This window comes from Solenopsis invicta, chromosome 16 (genome assembly GCF_016802725.1).
Source record: "Solenopsis invicta isolate M01_SB chromosome 16, UNIL_Sinv_3.0, whole genome shotgun sequence".
Lineage (NCBI taxonomy): Eukaryota > Metazoa > Arthropoda > Insecta > Hymenoptera > Formicidae > Solenopsis > Solenopsis invicta.
Window position 1 is genome coordinate 8590296 of NC_052679.1, and position 15162 is coordinate 8605457.

At 32.4% G+C, this 15162-nt stretch overlaps 2 protein-coding genes and 2 long non-coding RNA genes across 8 annotated transcripts; 2 read left to right on the top strand and 2 right to left on the bottom strand.

Annotated features, from left to right (window-relative positions):
- Positions 1–1247: 1247 nt before the first annotated feature.
- Positions 1248–2138, top strand: LOC113004836. The gene is made up of 2 exons (XR_003269249.2): positions 1248–1834; positions 1949–2138. It is a non-coding gene; the product is annotated as an uncharacterized LOC113004836 (long non-coding RNA).
- A 529-nt stretch (positions 2139–2667) lies between these two features.
- On the bottom strand, positions 2668–4523 carry LOC120359799. Of its 3 annotated transcripts, none has more exons than XR_005576576.1 (3): positions 4428–4523; positions 3187–3882; positions 2668–2830 (listed from the first exon to the last, which is right to left on the bottom strand). It is a non-coding gene; the product is annotated as an uncharacterized LOC120359799 (long non-coding RNA). The 3 variants fall into 3 exon arrangements; XR_005576575.1 differs by having other exon boundaries at positions 3187–3925; positions 4428–4516; XR_005576574.1 differs by lacking the exon at positions 4428–4523 and having other exon boundaries at positions 3187–4032.
- A 966-nt stretch (positions 4524–5489) lies between these two features.
- On the top strand, positions 5490–7532 carry LOC113005138 (protein ALP1-like). Its single transcript, XM_039458696.1, has 3 exons — positions 5490–5985; positions 6376–6607; positions 6674–7532. The coding sequence occupies exons 1-3, from the start codon at positions 5612–5614 to the stop codon at positions 7379–7381; spliced, it is 1314 nt and encodes a 437-aa protein (XP_039314630.1). The 5' UTR covers positions 5490–5611; the 3' UTR covers positions 7382–7532.
- A 141-nt stretch (positions 7533–7673) lies between these two features.
- On the bottom strand, positions 7674–13728 carry LOC105206788. Of its 3 annotated transcripts, none has more exons than XM_039458698.1 (6): positions 13554–13728; positions 12117–12397; positions 9161–9320; positions 8838–9012; positions 8316–8437; positions 7674–8235 (listed from the first exon to the last, which is right to left on the bottom strand). In XM_039458698.1, exons 4-6 carry the CDS (start codon positions 8870–8872, stop codon positions 7871–7873), a joined length of 522 nt encoding a protein of 173 aa, XP_039314632.1. In that variant the 5' UTR covers positions 8873–9012; positions 9161–9320; positions 12117–12397; positions 13554–13728; the 3' UTR covers positions 7674–7870. The 3 variants fall into 3 exon arrangements, with proteins under 3 accessions (XP_039314632.1, XP_039314631.1, XP_039314633.1); XM_039458697.1 differs by lacking the exon at positions 13554–13728 and adding an exon at positions 13478–13538; XM_039458699.1 differs by lacking the exons at positions 8838–9012; positions 13554–13728 and having other exon boundaries at positions 12117–13350.
- Positions 13729–15162: the final 1434 nt, after the last annotated feature.

The following is a 15162-nucleotide window of genomic DNA, read 5'->3' on the forward strand; positions in this document are numbered from 1 at the left end:
CTTAAGGCTACCTTGTTAGTCATTAATTCATAGTCATTTAAGACTGTCTTATTTCACGCACACATTTATAAATAAGACGATCTTCGCGAAGACGTGTCCGAGGACGTATTAAGTAAGGCTCAATGCACATAGAACGCGTCAACGCGTTACGCGTGGCGAATAGCCAATCATTCTTTCGCTTTCTTATTTCTTGTCATAAAAGCTTAAAATGATTGGCTACCTCGCCACGCGTAACGCGTTGACGCGTCCTGTGTGCATTGAGCCTAAGGCTTTTGGAGGTTAAGTGGTTCGCGTGCGTTGCTCCGGTCATACTTTTAATTGATCTGTAGTAAAATCTGTAGTGATAATAAAAAAGTTCTGCATTCTTAAGGCTGGTTTATAATTATTTAAAGTAGGTTTATAATAGCCGTAACCGTAAGAAATTGACCAATCATAGTTAATTTATAAGAGAATAATCGATGATTAACCAATTTCTTACGGTTACGGCTATTATAAACCTTAAGTGTAGTATTAAATTTTAAACTATTAATATCAATAATGACACAAATCAGAAAAAACTGTTCTGCATGTGATACATTGCATTACAACAATAAATTTATTTTTCAGAAGGACGGTGTGAACATAAGCAGATATATATATATATATATATATATATATATATATATATATATATATAGATATATATATATATTTATACAGCTCAGCTAGTGAGCTAGTCGCTGAATTGTCATCACCTTGGTTTATTTTGAGCGCCTACTCATGCAGAAATAATATCGCCCAACTAGAAACGAATTGTGCTGGAGGCTATTTTATTGGCAATTTTATCAAGCAGTGTAAAATGTGGATCACTCGCAAAAACTGAGAGACATCACGGTGGAAGACGAATGTAAATATGCTTATCATAAGGATTTCTTTGTGCTCGAGCGAAATACTCAAGGCCATCCCTGGTACATTTGCAATATTTAATATTAATTAACAATTACTTGCCGATTCCGTTAGCTCTTCAGTTCAAATGAAATTAAAATCATAGCTTAATAATATATAAGATAGTATTACAGTATACAAAAATTACTTAAATGCAACGTTTCTATTGGAGGAGTCCTAGGGAATATTACAGAAATAACCAAACGGCAAATAAATACACCCAAGGACTTTGATTCTGTCCATAGGGAAATTTTCCAAACTGAGAAGTCGTTATCTTTCTACATACTTACAGTTCATGATTAACGTAACGACCAATAAGCTCTAGTCGTTTCATTAATTATAAACTGCGAGTATGTAGAAAGTGGTGACTTCTCAGTTTGGAAAATTTTCCCATGGACAGAATCAAAGTCCTTGGGTGTACAATCTTAAGATCATCTTCGCCAAGTCGATGTCAAATCAAATAAGAATTACTTGAGCAAAATCTTTTTCGCGAAAATCACCTTATTTGACGACTATGAATTCTTATGACTTAAGACGATCTTGATTGAATAAGATGATCTTGGCCAAGACGATCTTAAGCGCTGCCTTGAGCTTGGACTATGAATACGCCCCATGGAGTAAGAGAATAGGAGGCTAAACTCAGCACTCCAATTACGTTCTCGTTTCGTGTTCCCTATTGAGAGGATGGTCGCTGAAAAGAATAACTTCTTACAGATGAGCGTCATTTGTAATAGTTATTCTAACTTGACTTTTCATGTATTTTTATAGAGTTCAGTATTTTTACCCGAATATTGAAACATTTATTTATTTGTAAACCAAACATAGAAATGGCGTGTTGGATTCAAGGATGTACCACAAAAAGTGGAAAAAGTGGTGCTTCGGCAAAAAAAGTCTTTTTACAGCTTTTACTGTAAGTAACATGGAATAATAATTTGTGAAAATGTTCTATGTTTTTTAAGTTTATGTTGTTACTCAAGCTTATGTTGTTACATAAGTTTATGTTAATTTATGCATCTGTTAATAGGTTTGTTCGAGTTGCTTGAAATCCCCAAAAATTTTTACACTCGAGATGAAATAAATATATATTCGACTGTGAGAAAGAGAGAGAGACGACGAAAAAATTAATTAAAAAAGGGCAGCAACACGAATAGGCCTAATGTATATGACGGTACTAAATAAAAAGGAAATGAACATAGAAACGGATATTTAATGAACCACTAAGTTTATATTCTCTTATAACCCATACAGCACAGAAAATTGCAGCAACGTTGCAGCAATGTTGCAATGTTGCAGATTGCAATGTAATATTATGGAGACATTGTAGAAACATAAATTAACAATATGCTTGCAACGTCTCATGGCATATGCCAGTAATATTCCAGAAACATTGCAATATCATAATTTTTTAATATTTATATCAATAGACGAAATGGGTCCATATATGAAGAAACCTCGATCTACAGCCCAATAAACAAACAATATTTCTTAATTGTATTTTTAATAAAAATTTTTTTATATTTAATTTAATTATTGTATTATATTGATATATATTTTCTAATATTATTTAAACAAATAACAAAAAAGTTATTCCAAATGTTATTCTGTATTTGCGAAATTAGTAAAAAAAAACTACAATTTTATATTTGTTTATATAAATACTGAGTTTAAGGGGGTATTCTCATGTCAAAGTCAAAATTTTAAGCATACTTTAGGAATTTTTTTTATAAAGAAAATAAAACGCAATCTTTTTAATCTTTTTATATGTTATTACTTGCATCTTGTAGCTTATAAAAAAATTTTTTGGTCATAATTTATTAATATTTTGTGTATGCTTTCTGAAGTCAAAGATGGTGCCTTAAAAAAAAGCATTGTCAGCGGTGCAAGTGATTTCAGCTCACACTGTCATCTGAAACAAAAAAGTAAAAAAGATTCTTAATCTGTATGCTTGTCGCTATCGCAGGTACCAGAATTAGTCATTTTTATAAAAAAGAAACAAAATAGCGGCCATTTGAAATTTTGAAGCAAAAAAATCACAATTTTTTCGTGTTTATTGGTGGTCAAAAAAATTAGAAATTTTCATTAACAAAAAGCAATTCTGGTACCTGCAAGAGCCAATCATATGTAGATTATGCTCAAAAAATTTCAGGCCAATCGGTTGGATAGTTTTTTATTAATCACCTGCACCGACCAAAAAAAAGTGGTTTCGAGAAAAACGCGTTTAAAGTTTTCTTAGTTGATTTTTCGAAGAAAAAATATACTTACACTAATCGGCTATGCCTGCTCCATACAATAGGCCTTCAGCTTCCTCAAAGTCATCGTTTTCTTCTGCCCTAGCCGCCCTCAAAGCTGCTCTGGCCTCTTTTGAAGCCGCAGTGCTACAACACTCCGCCTTTGTTATGCGCGCTTCATCGTGCGTCTCCATGAAATTTATAGCTTGCGGACCGATTGTCACACCCATAAGTTCCATTATTTTAATTGAAGGTTTAAAATTTTCATTAAAGATGCATGCTGCCGTAATTAAGTGTGGCAATTTCTAATATTTTATTTCTAATATTAATTTCAAATGCATTTGTAACTAAAGGGTTAGAATTAATTAAAACTTCTTGACAAGGACACTTCACACAAAGTTGAAAACCCAATCCTCGCTGTGCTTTTTTTAAAAATTGAATGTCACCATCACACTTTTTACACTTTAATAAGTTTTGTAATGTTGAAAAAATCAAAGTAAAACTTATAATGCAGTAATGCTAAAAGTAGGATCAACATTTGCTTCAAAATTGCCAGCCTGTTTTAGTTTCTTGGCTGAAGTACTAATAAAATCGGTGTCTTTTTCGGCAATATGTTGATTTCCTCGAAACGATCTTTTTCGTGCAGGTGCTCCTTGACATCTAGAACTTTTTCTCGATGATTTTCTATCCATTTTACTCGATCTTTAGGGTGCCGTCACATGGGGCGTAACTTGCGTAGCATAATTTGCGTATTTTAGTAACTTCTAAACCTTCTAAAATACGTTACGCCATTTTAAAAGCCTTCTTTTACATGAAGCGTATTTTGCGGAATTTCAAGAAATGCGTTTCTAATGCAACCAATTGCTGATTAGGGTTTCTCTTGTACTCTCTAACAGAAATGCTAAACAAATTTACGTTTGGTTTTTGTAATTTACGCGTCTCGAAAAGTACGCCTCATGTGGAACTGATACTTTGCACACTAGTATGTGTGAATCATCTATGTGCGAATCTAACCTGTGCGGGCATACATTCCTGTTACTTGTAATTTTTAAAAATTTATATATTTAAAACAAAATAAATATATGTTAGGCATTTAAGAAAAAGAAAACATTTTACATGCAAGAAATTCAAGCAACACGGACATATTTATTAATGTACAACTATAACCTTAAAATTTTGTTTCAACATATCGCAAGAAGGTTGGATATGACAGAATGTTATTACAGAATAGCTATTATAAATAATAAATTTGATATAAACTGTTTCTTAATTTACCCTGATTTCATTATCCATCTTTCAAGGCAAGTTACGCTTAAACAAGTTACGCCCCATGTGACGACACCTTTACTCCTCGAATAGCAAATGCCGACTGAAAACTGGTTCTAAAAGACTTACGTTGCGATAAGGTCACAAAAAAAAAAAAAAATCGTTGTATACTAACACAGGTTAAGGAAGAGTCTTAAGGCGCAAGTTCACGCAGCGAATAAAAGCTGGCGTTTTACCCCCTCTCCATCAATTTGGCGAATCCAGCGAATAAACGCTCAAAGTTCGACACAGTTCAACTTTTAGCGACTAAACGCTGGCGTTTACTTACCCCTTCTCCACCAATTTTCATCAATTTGGCAAATTCAGAGGATAAACACTCAAAGTTTGACATAATCTAACTTTTAGCAAAACAACGCTGAAATTTAAATATTACATTCCAAATTAATTACCTTCCAAAAGTGAATATATAAGAAAAAAATTATGACTAAAAGATTAAATCAATTTACATCATCTGAAAATACAAACGAAGTTAACATATATATTATATACATTGTCACGTATTTTTCTGACGCCGGAGAGCAACAGCGAAATACGCGATCAAACAACGGAATAACTCGCGAAACACGCGCGGAAGCGACGAACGAACTGAGAAACACCAAACGCTCGCACCAAATCGCGAGATTGGGCACCAGACGTGATGATACCGGTCGCGTCTCCGGGTTCACTTTTCAACTCTAAACACGGATTCACAACACGCGAGAACGCGTCATGCCGAAACGCGAAATCGTCGCACGCGGCCAGCTAGCTCCTCTAATGGCTCTTGCAGACCAGCGCGACGACGCGACACGCGATGCGCGATACGCGACAAATCGCGAGATTAGAATTTTCTCTCTATTCACACAGACGCGATGATATGCAATATATGTTTTTACGCGACCAGCAAGTGAATTATTGTAATTCTACAAGTATTATAAAGTAATATAAAACAAATATCGAGTAAAATAAGGTAATGTAAATATCAAATTTTTATTAAATTAAGTCATACAAAATCTAATAAAAATATTTAAAAATCTAATGACTTTACATTTTTTTTTATTTGTTATTGTTTTTACATTTTATCTTATATTTGCTTTTCATAATACGAGCTTATTACTTTTATTTTTATAAATTCTATATTATTTTTTAGAATACTTATGATGAATAGTAAACAGCGAAAACGATTTTTACTTTTATTATATCTTTTACAAAAGAAAGATAAAGAAATTGATACGAATATGAAGTTATTTATAGTTATTTGGTGGATTGGATTAAAAAGAATTAATATAAATGAACGAAAACGTCGATGGTGGGTTCGACCTATTAATCAAAAACGTAATGAACAAGGTGATGGTAATCATCTTATTGAAGAAATGAGACTTTATGATACAGAGGTTCATTTCCAGTATACTCGTCTTACTATTGAAAGTTTTGATAATTTATTACGTATAGTGGGACCCAAAATAGAAAAGATATCAACACATTATCGAGAACCTATACCGGCACGTAGCAAGTTATATTTGACATTGAGGTATGCTTTAATATGTTATTTTGTTTAGTATATATGCTACTATGTTTAATATACTATGGTTAATATATATTAACAAGTGATAATAAAGAAAATGTCATTTCTCGGTCAAAGCAAATCTCTGGGTGCTTAATACTTTCATATAAATTATTATTTCATATTACTTTATAATTATACTTTTTAAGTCCAATCACCATATTGGCATATAATTTATAAAACTGAAAAATGTATTTAATAATTTTGATATGAAAATGTTACTAAGCACTAATATTTATTTTGACAGAATAATGTCACTTTCTCTTATTTCTTGTATTACTCACATATCTGTGATATTCTATGTAAAATTGTATATATTTAATGTTACGTTATTATATTTAGTATCATTTATTATAGGTTTTTGGCTACTGGAGACAGTATGTCTTCTATTGCCTTTGCTTATCGAATAGGACACAGTACTGTTTCTATGATAATATCAGAGGTATGCGAAAGCTTATGGGATGTTCTTCAAAACGAATTATTTCAACCATCTAAATGTGGGTGGAAAAAAGTTGCGAAAGAATTTGAAGACTATTGGAACTTTCCGCACTGTATTGGTGCTTTAGACGGTAAACATATAAATGTTAAGGTAATCCATACTATGTATTCAATAATGTGGTTATGCAATTCAATATTCATTAACATTTTTTTGTAGGCTCCACCACATTCTGGTTCAGTTTTTTATAACTATAAAGGGAATCACAGTATTAATTTAATGGCAGTAGCATCGGCACGATACAAATTTTTAATGGTAGACATTGGTGGAGAAGGTCGGCATAGTGACGAAGGAATTTTCAAAAATTCTGTAATAAATTACAGATTGCAACATAATCAATTATACATACCTGCTCCAACTCCAATTATTACAGAAGGAAAAGCAATGCCTTACATGTTGGTTGCAGATGAAGCTTTTCAACTAAACAATTTTACATTAAGACCATATCCAGGGAAAACATTGACTAATGAGCAAAGGATTTTTAATTATCGATTGAGTCGAGCACGAAGAGTAGTAGAAAATACATTCGGTATTATGGTGGCACGATGGCGTATTTTTTCAAAAATAATTAATACATCTTTGAAAACCAGTGAAAGTATCGTGAAAGCTTGTGTGATCTTGCATAATTATTGTATGGACAAAGTTGGATATTGTAGTAAAGGTTTTGCTGATGAATTTCATTATAATGGACAACTTATCCCTGGTGAATGGAGAACTATGATACAAAATTCTGGTATAGCATCATTACGAAATGATAGCAGTAATACTCATTCCCGTTTTGCAGCTGCTATAAGGGAAGATTTTAAAAATTACTTTTTAGATGAAGGAGCAGTTCCGTGGCAATGGAACTTAGTCCACGGATGGTAGTCCACGGAGTGTAAATATACTTTGAAATAAGTTAGATTACGTTTTATATCAAATGTGTATGTAAATGTGTGTATAAAAAATATAATATAATTTAGTAAATTAGTGCATTAAATATTTTGGAAAAACGATATCTTTATTACCTTACAATATATATAACATCATTATATATATTACACAATATTATTTTTATTTATTGCAATTTATCTTAATGAATTTGTGTCAAAAATTTTATTTTCTATATTTTTAAGAAAAATTTTAAGAAATTGAGTACTTGTAAAATTAAACTTAAAAATAAAAAATAATGAATAAACTTTATTAATAAAATTTTAAAAATAAAAAATTTTTACATTGCACTTAGTTTTTTTGTTGCACTTATACTTTAATACTGTTTTAAAGTATATAAAAAAGTAATAAATATTTATTTTTGGTGTGGACTTATACTTTTATACTTTAATACTGTTTTAAAATATATAAAAAAGTAATAAATATTTATTTTTGGTGTTCTTCAGCTTTTTTTTCGAATTTCATAAGCTCACTCATAATATTATGCGTTGCTTCTAAATAAAATTGTCTGTTGAATTTTTCTAAACGTGTTTTAATAAAATTGCAAAATGCAGTTGCTTCACTTTGGGGTTGTGCAACTTGTCCCATAATAAACTCTTCGAATCTATCAGATTGTTCCGTAGATGATTTTTTGAAAGCATCAGATTTCTTCCTTTTTTGTGAGTTGCTTGCAGACGACAAAGGAGTTGAACTTCGACTGGATGGCGATGAAGGAAAAAGAGTCTCACATTGCGCAGTTTTAGATTTCGATGACCATGCTAATGCACTGGTACATTCATTTCTATCTCTATCTATGGTAAGTAAAATAATAATAGAAATATTATAGGTCTCAACAGATAGTGTCATAAAAACATAAATATAAAATAGTTACTTTTTAATAATGTTGGAGATCTGCTTTCTATGCATGTCTCTTCTATATAGCTTTCGTCTGCATTCGATTTTGAATGAAATTCAGATTCATTTAAATCTGTAATTTGTATATTACTGAATGTTCTGAAAAGATAAGCAAAAATATTTTTATACAACATATCTGTATAAACTTAACTCTAATTTATTCTAAATCGCTACCAGTTATTATGAAAATAATACTACTAATACAAGATATAAAATACAAGATGCAATTAAAAGTTCTGACCAAACTTGAATAGTAGATACTATATGTATAAAGTATTATATATGTATATATACATGTATAATACATACATACACATATCAATAAAAAGTTCATATACACAGAAAACTTGTTTTCAAAATCTTATTAATTTTATATGAATTTCGTTTAGAGATATCCAATTTAATAAAATATAATCAAATCTTTTGATTGCATCTGTATATAACAGAAATAATGAAAATTATTTGAACAAACTGATATCTTTCAAAGTTTTAAACATACGTTCTGTGTTCTGTGGTCGGTTTTAAAAATTGCATTTGTTTATAATATTTCCAATTCGTTATTTTCTTTGTGGCTGCACTACCACTTGCAACATAACTTCTCTAATCTTTATATTTTCTCAAAAATGTATCACGTAAATTTTTCCATTTCTTTTGGCAAATTTTTTAATCTGCGTCTTTTTCAGGAAAAATTATATATTAATATATGTTATATTATGTATAATATATTAAGTAATAAATGCTTAATAATTTTTAAACTTAACATAAAATCTATATAAAATATACAATATAGAAAAAATATAAAAAGAATCTAAGTATACACACTGACGGCTTGACCCACTTCTTCCCATGCTTTTCGTATTGTATCCATTCCTCTCATTTTTATGTCTAATCTATGATCCCATAAACACGGCCTCTCTTGCACTTCTAATATTAATATTTCTTCGAACACTTGTGAGTTAATTGTTAAAGAATCATTATCGGGCTGAAAATTGTATATATAAAAATTATTTACAATAAAATTGTGAAACGCTTAAGAGAAACACAAGGAACAGTCACAGCTGAATTTTCCATCTTACAAGGAAACACAGGGAAGTGTCCGCCTCAGATTAAAACGAGTTTTTAATATGTTGTAGTACAGATAAAAATAAGGGACACGTATTTTTTTATACGTGCCCATACGCAACTTTAAGGGGGTGAAACACCCTTTGAAGAAAATCGGTTTTTTTCTTTCAAAGTGTATGCCGTCGAAACTATAAGAGATAGAAAAAAATGTTTTAAATGAAAGTTGAATGGCTTGAAGAGTAATTTATGACAGCGAAAAAAAAATTAAAAAAAAATTTTTTTAATACTTACCCCCACCACTTACCTATTTTTTTTCAAAATTTTTATTTTTTTTATAAGCAAAATAAAGCTTATTTTATTACGAATTCAACGGTATATGATAAAGTTACGATACAACATTCCCATTTTCCAAAAATAATTAAAAATCTCTCGATACGCACGGTACGCGCACCCGTCCGCGCGTTCGTGCGCTACAAAAGTGACTCCCTTCGATTTCGACGTGCCTTTAATATGTTGTACAGATTAAAATAAGGGATACGTATTTTTTACACGTGTCCTAATACACTTTTAAGGGTGAAACACCCCTTTGAAGAAAATCGGGTTTTTTCTTTCGAAGCGTGTATCGTCGAAAGTATAAGAGATAATAAAAAAAAAACTCCCGACTGCTGCCAAAAGTTGGTTTAATAACCAGAATTAAAAAGTTTAAGATTAAAAATTAATTAATAACAAAAAAAATTAAAAATTTAAAAAACAATTTAAAAAATTATAAAGTTAATTAAAATTAAATAAAAATTAAAAAATTAAAAAGTTAATTACAAAAATTACAAAAATAAGAAAAAACCAACAAATTAATAAAAATTAACTAAATTAATAAATTTAGTAAAAAATTGGAAATAAAAAACAAATTAACCTAAAAACAGAAAATCAACAAAACTAAAAAATAATAATAAAAAGATTGCTTTAAAAAGTTTGAAATAAAAATCAATTAAACAATTAAAATAACAACAAAAAATAAAACTACAGATACTAAAAAATAGTTTTAAAAGTTTGAAATAAAAATTAATTAAAGCAAATACTAATACTTGACATTTTAAATGCTAATTATATTTTTAGTACATTATTGTACCAATTAAAAATTAAAATTGAAATTTACACTTTGTGTAATAAAATACTTTTTTTTTCAATAATAAATTGTACTTAACCAGCAGTCGGAAGACGCCACGCTAAATAATAAATATAACATTACATTATATCCTGAATAGTTATAACATTCAGCGTGGCGTCTCCCGACTGCTGGTTAAGTACAATTTATTATTGAAAAAAAAAGTATTTTATTAAACAAAGTGTAAATTTCAATTTTAATTTTTAATTGGTACAATAATGTGCTACAAGTAGAATTAGCATTTAAAATGTCAAGTATTTGCTTTAATTAATTTTTATTTCAAACTTTTAAAACTATTTTTTAGTATCCGTAGTTTTATTTTTTGTTGTTATTTTAATTGTTCAATTGATTTTTATTTCAAACTTTTTAAAGCAATCTTTTTATTATTATTTTTTAGTTTTGTTGATTTTCTGTTTTTATGTTAATTTGTTTTTTATTTCCAATTTTTTACTAAATTTGTTAATTTAGTTAATTTTTATTAATTTGTTGGTTTTTTCTTATTTTTGTAATTTTTGTAATTACTTTTTATTTTTTAATTTTTACTTAATTTTAATTAATTTTATAATTTTTTAAATTGTTTTTTAAATTTTTAATTTTTTTGTTATTAATTAATTTTTAATCTTAAACTTTTTAATTCTTGTTATTAAACCAACTTTTGGCAGCAGTCGGGAGTTTTTTTTTTATTATCTCTTATAGTTTCGACGATACACGCTTCGAAAGAAAAAACCCGATTTTCTTCAAAGGGGTGTTTCACCCTTAAAAGTGTATTAGGACACGTGTAAAAAATACGTGTCCCTTATTTTAATCTGTACAACATATTAAAGGCACGTCGAAACCGAAGGGAGTCACTTTTGTAGCGCACGAACGCGCGGACGGGTGCGCGTACCGTGCTTATCGAGAGATTTTTAATTATTTTTGGAAAATGGGAATGTTGTATCGTAACTTTATCATATACCGTTGAATTCGTAATAAAATAAGCTTTATTTTGCTTATAAAAACATAAAAATTTTGAAAAAAAATAGGTAAGTGGTGGGGGAAAGTATTAAAAAAAATTTAAAAAAAAATTTTTTTTTTCCGCTGTCATAAATTACTCTTCGAGCCATTCAACTTTCATTTAAAACATTTTTTTCTATCTCTTATAGTTTCGACGGCATACACTTTGAAAGAAAAAAACCGATTTTCTTCAAAGGGCTGTTTCACCCCCTTAAAGTGCGTATGGGCACGTATAAAAAGATACGTGTCCCTTATTTTTATCTATACTACAACATATTAAAAACTCGTTTTAATCTAAGGCGGACACTTCCCTGTGTTTCCTTGTTAGTTCTAAATAAAACTGTGTTTAAGACTAAAAGTAAAACCGGCGTGCAATTTGAAAAATGTATTATATATAAGATCACATAAGAAATATGCATTAAGAGCTTGTTTCGTTCCTTAACCCTTCTCTTCAATTAATTGTATTATAAGTATTTATTTAAAGTAACTATTGTTAAAATAAGTATTATCATTAAGTAACATGCCTAACTTTTTAATGAATTGATTAATACTTATACTTACATCAATATTTTCTGTATCAAATTCTCCTGCTTCGTCTAAATATTCGTAATTTTCACAATCTGACATGTTTCTTATTATCTTTACGTCCCGTATCTGCTGCAGTCTACCGGTATGCCCGTGTTCAGATTCAGATTCAGACAATATTGGTACCCGTCCTTCTACCGTAACACGGGGACGATACGACCATAATCCAAAGGCGAAAGCACGAGGATAACGACGTTGTCTCGAGGCTTGTTTTCTATTCCTGCACTAGACTGCACGTTTCTTCTTGCTTTCACTAACTTTCAAATACATATCTATTTAATTTTAAGTGCACACTAATTCAGGGAGTTCAGGAACAGAAAACAAACGGTCGGTGTTTGATTGTCCAAACGGACTCACGCCACATGCAAGCACGCACGACACGCATGCACATGGTATAAAGCATAAAACATATATCTGCCCGTGTTGATTCGTTATTTGTGTCGATTAGAGGATTAGGTTGGGTTGTGTCGCTTGTCGCGTGCGACAAATCTTCAAACTTAGCCAACTTTTGTTGCGACGTCGCGATCTCTAGTGCGACGGATATGACGTGAGGAAAAGCTGTACGCTCATTGGATATCGCGTGTCACGTATCGCGTCGTCGCGCTGGTCTGCAAGAGCCATAACCGGTAGAGGGGCGGAGTAGCGGAAACAGGGACGAAGCGGCTCTCTCACGGAAGGAGACGGGTAGGCGAGAAATCAAGCAAAATCAGGCCGATGTAACAGATAGAGATCACATATATTGCAGTGCATGATAGAGACGGCATGCAATAAAGGAAAAAAAGAATAACGGTTAACGTAAGACAGAAATACAGAGCGATAAGGAGTTGACAACAGAAATTAATAAGCCGGACACGGGAATTATCTCAGCTCATACCATAATTACGCCACACGCACTGATCACGACGACTGGCTCCGCGCGAAGCGCGGCAGCCAATCAAGCGCGTTCTGAACGGCGCGGCAAGTACGTGAACACCGAGCCTCCGCTAAGGCGAATTCAGCAATTCCGAGACAAAGTACGCTCCGCAAAAAAAGTCGCGCCGGCGACACGCAGTCGCCTGAACCGCACTACAAAATTAATAGAACAAGCGCGACACGCCAATTCACCGATATCTCGGGCGGCCGTATGATCACGGCCGTAACACAATTCACGCGAGGGTTTTGCGGCTTCCCGGGAAGCCGGTCGTTGGCGAGTTTCTACGGCGGGACGGCTCAAACACACGCGGCAGCCGACAGCGGGGTGCCTCGACGAGGTCTCGGGCTTGAGGTGGAGAGCCAGCCAAACATTAAGAAGCAAGATGCGTTCAATCGCCACGCGGCGGACGCACTCGCACACTAACCTAATGGCTCCACCTCAGAACGCGAGCCGGTCGACACCGACAGCTCGTGGCTTTACACAGCGGTTAGACGGGTCACCTCGACTTCAGCACGGTTCTTCCTCCGCTCCTCGATCCGTGGAGCTTGTCCGGGCCTGGCACACTCTACGATAGCCGCTCCCGATATCTCCAGCCGATATCTCGCACGCTCGCTCACGCTTCGCACAGCAAGGATCGCCAGGTCGCAGTGGTCGCACGCAAAAGCCGAGAGGATCGCGCTGGATGCGCGATCGATGAGCGCTACCCCTCCCACAGGGTGCGCAATATCCTTGCGCCTAGCGGCGCGGCCTATCAGCCGCCCTTATCTAGCCGTGACGTCACGGTAGCGCAGTGTCGGGTCTCCGCAGGTGTCGTGCGGTCCCCGTCGGCATCCGACATCCTCGTCGCTCTCGTCGTCCTCGCGGCCGACTTTTGTATAGCATCATCTCTACTTTCATAATCAAACATAGGCCTTTGTTTTCTAGGTCGCACAGTATTGATTGCTGGAAAACTGATCTCACAATCTAATTTTTCAGCAATAACTTTTGATTCATTAAGCATTTCTGTATAAGCTAAATCCGTCCGACGTTCAATCAAGTATTTTTTTACTTCTTCTAACATTTTAATAGCCTCTGGAAGTATCACAGTGGATTTTTGCATTATTTTACTTACAATATTAATTTTTAAGAAAATAGCATACCAAGTAACTAATGAACAAACAAATTTGAATGACTTTATTTTTGACATCAAAGAATTTGCTAAGTTCTTTGTGTCATTGTCCTTATTTGAATCGTTATAAATAAAAAAAAAAGCATCATAAATAATTTCCAAATTGAAACGAAGAGTTTTCACGGCATCAGTTCTGCTTTCCCATCGTGTATCGGACAGTGGCTTTAAAGTTAAAGTAGGAAGTTCTTTTTTTAAGATTTGCCATCGCAATGTTGACCCCGAAAAAAATACATACATTTCTTGGACAATAACAAAAAAATTAGTAACTTCGAGCTAACTTTTTGCTGCATCATTTATAACTAAATTAAGACTATGTGCTGCACATGGTACATACATAAAATGCTCTAGGATTTATATCTAAAATTTTTTTTGTAAACCAATCCTTTTACCTTTCATATTAGCACCATTGTCATAGCCTTGGCCACGCATATCATTAATATCAATATTTGAGTTTTTTAAAAAGTCCAGTAAAAACATTGTTAGTCCTTGTCCCGTCGTGTCAGTAATAGGACAAAATCCAAGAAAATGCTCCCTTATCTCAACATTTTTCGTTGAGGGATTTAAATAAACAAATCTAAAAACTACCGTAATTTGTTCCTCATAGCTGGTATCTGGTGTACAGTCTAAAATAACAGAATAATATTTAGAATGTTTTAGAGTATTAATTATAGTTTGTTTAATTTTTTCGCCCATTATAGTGATTAGTTCATTTTGAATGTTATGACCAAGGTAATGAGGCATATTGCGGTGTTGGGCTTTTTCAATGCGATTAATATGTTCTGCTGTAACGTTATCAAATTTTGAAATAGTTTCTATTAATTGTAAAAAGTTTCCATTATCTTTTTCAAACAATTTTTCCGTGTGCCCTCTAAAAGCTAAATTTTGTCTGGCTAAAAATTGAATAACGTATATAATTCTTTCAATAACTGCCAGCCACCTCT

Excerpts from the sequence above, each read along its gene's own strand:
- LOC113005138 (XM_039458696.1), top strand. The coding sequence starts at position 5,612 with ATGATGAATAGTAAACAGCGAAAACGATTTTTACTTTTATTATATCTT. Across the intron at positions 5,986-6,375 it reads AAGTTATATTTGACATTGAG|GTTTTTGGCTACTGGAGACA; the intron begins GTATGCTTTAAT and ends CATTTATTATAG. Across the intron at positions 6,608-6,673 it reads GTAAACATATAAATGTTAAG|GCTCCACCACATTCTGGTTC; the intron begins GTAATCCATACT and ends ATTTTTTTGTAG.
- LOC105206788 (XM_039458698.1), bottom strand. The coding sequence starts at position 8,872 with ATGCAATTTTTAAAACCGACCACAGAACACAGAAC. Across the intron at positions 8,438-8,837 it reads CCGACCACAGAACACAGAAC|AACATTCAGTAATATACAAA; the intron begins GTATGTTTAAAA and ends TTATCTTTTCAG. Across the intron at positions 8,236-8,315 it reads ATCTCCAACATTATTAAAAA|ATAGAGATAGAAATGAATGT; the intron begins GTAACTATTTTA and ends TACTTACCATAG.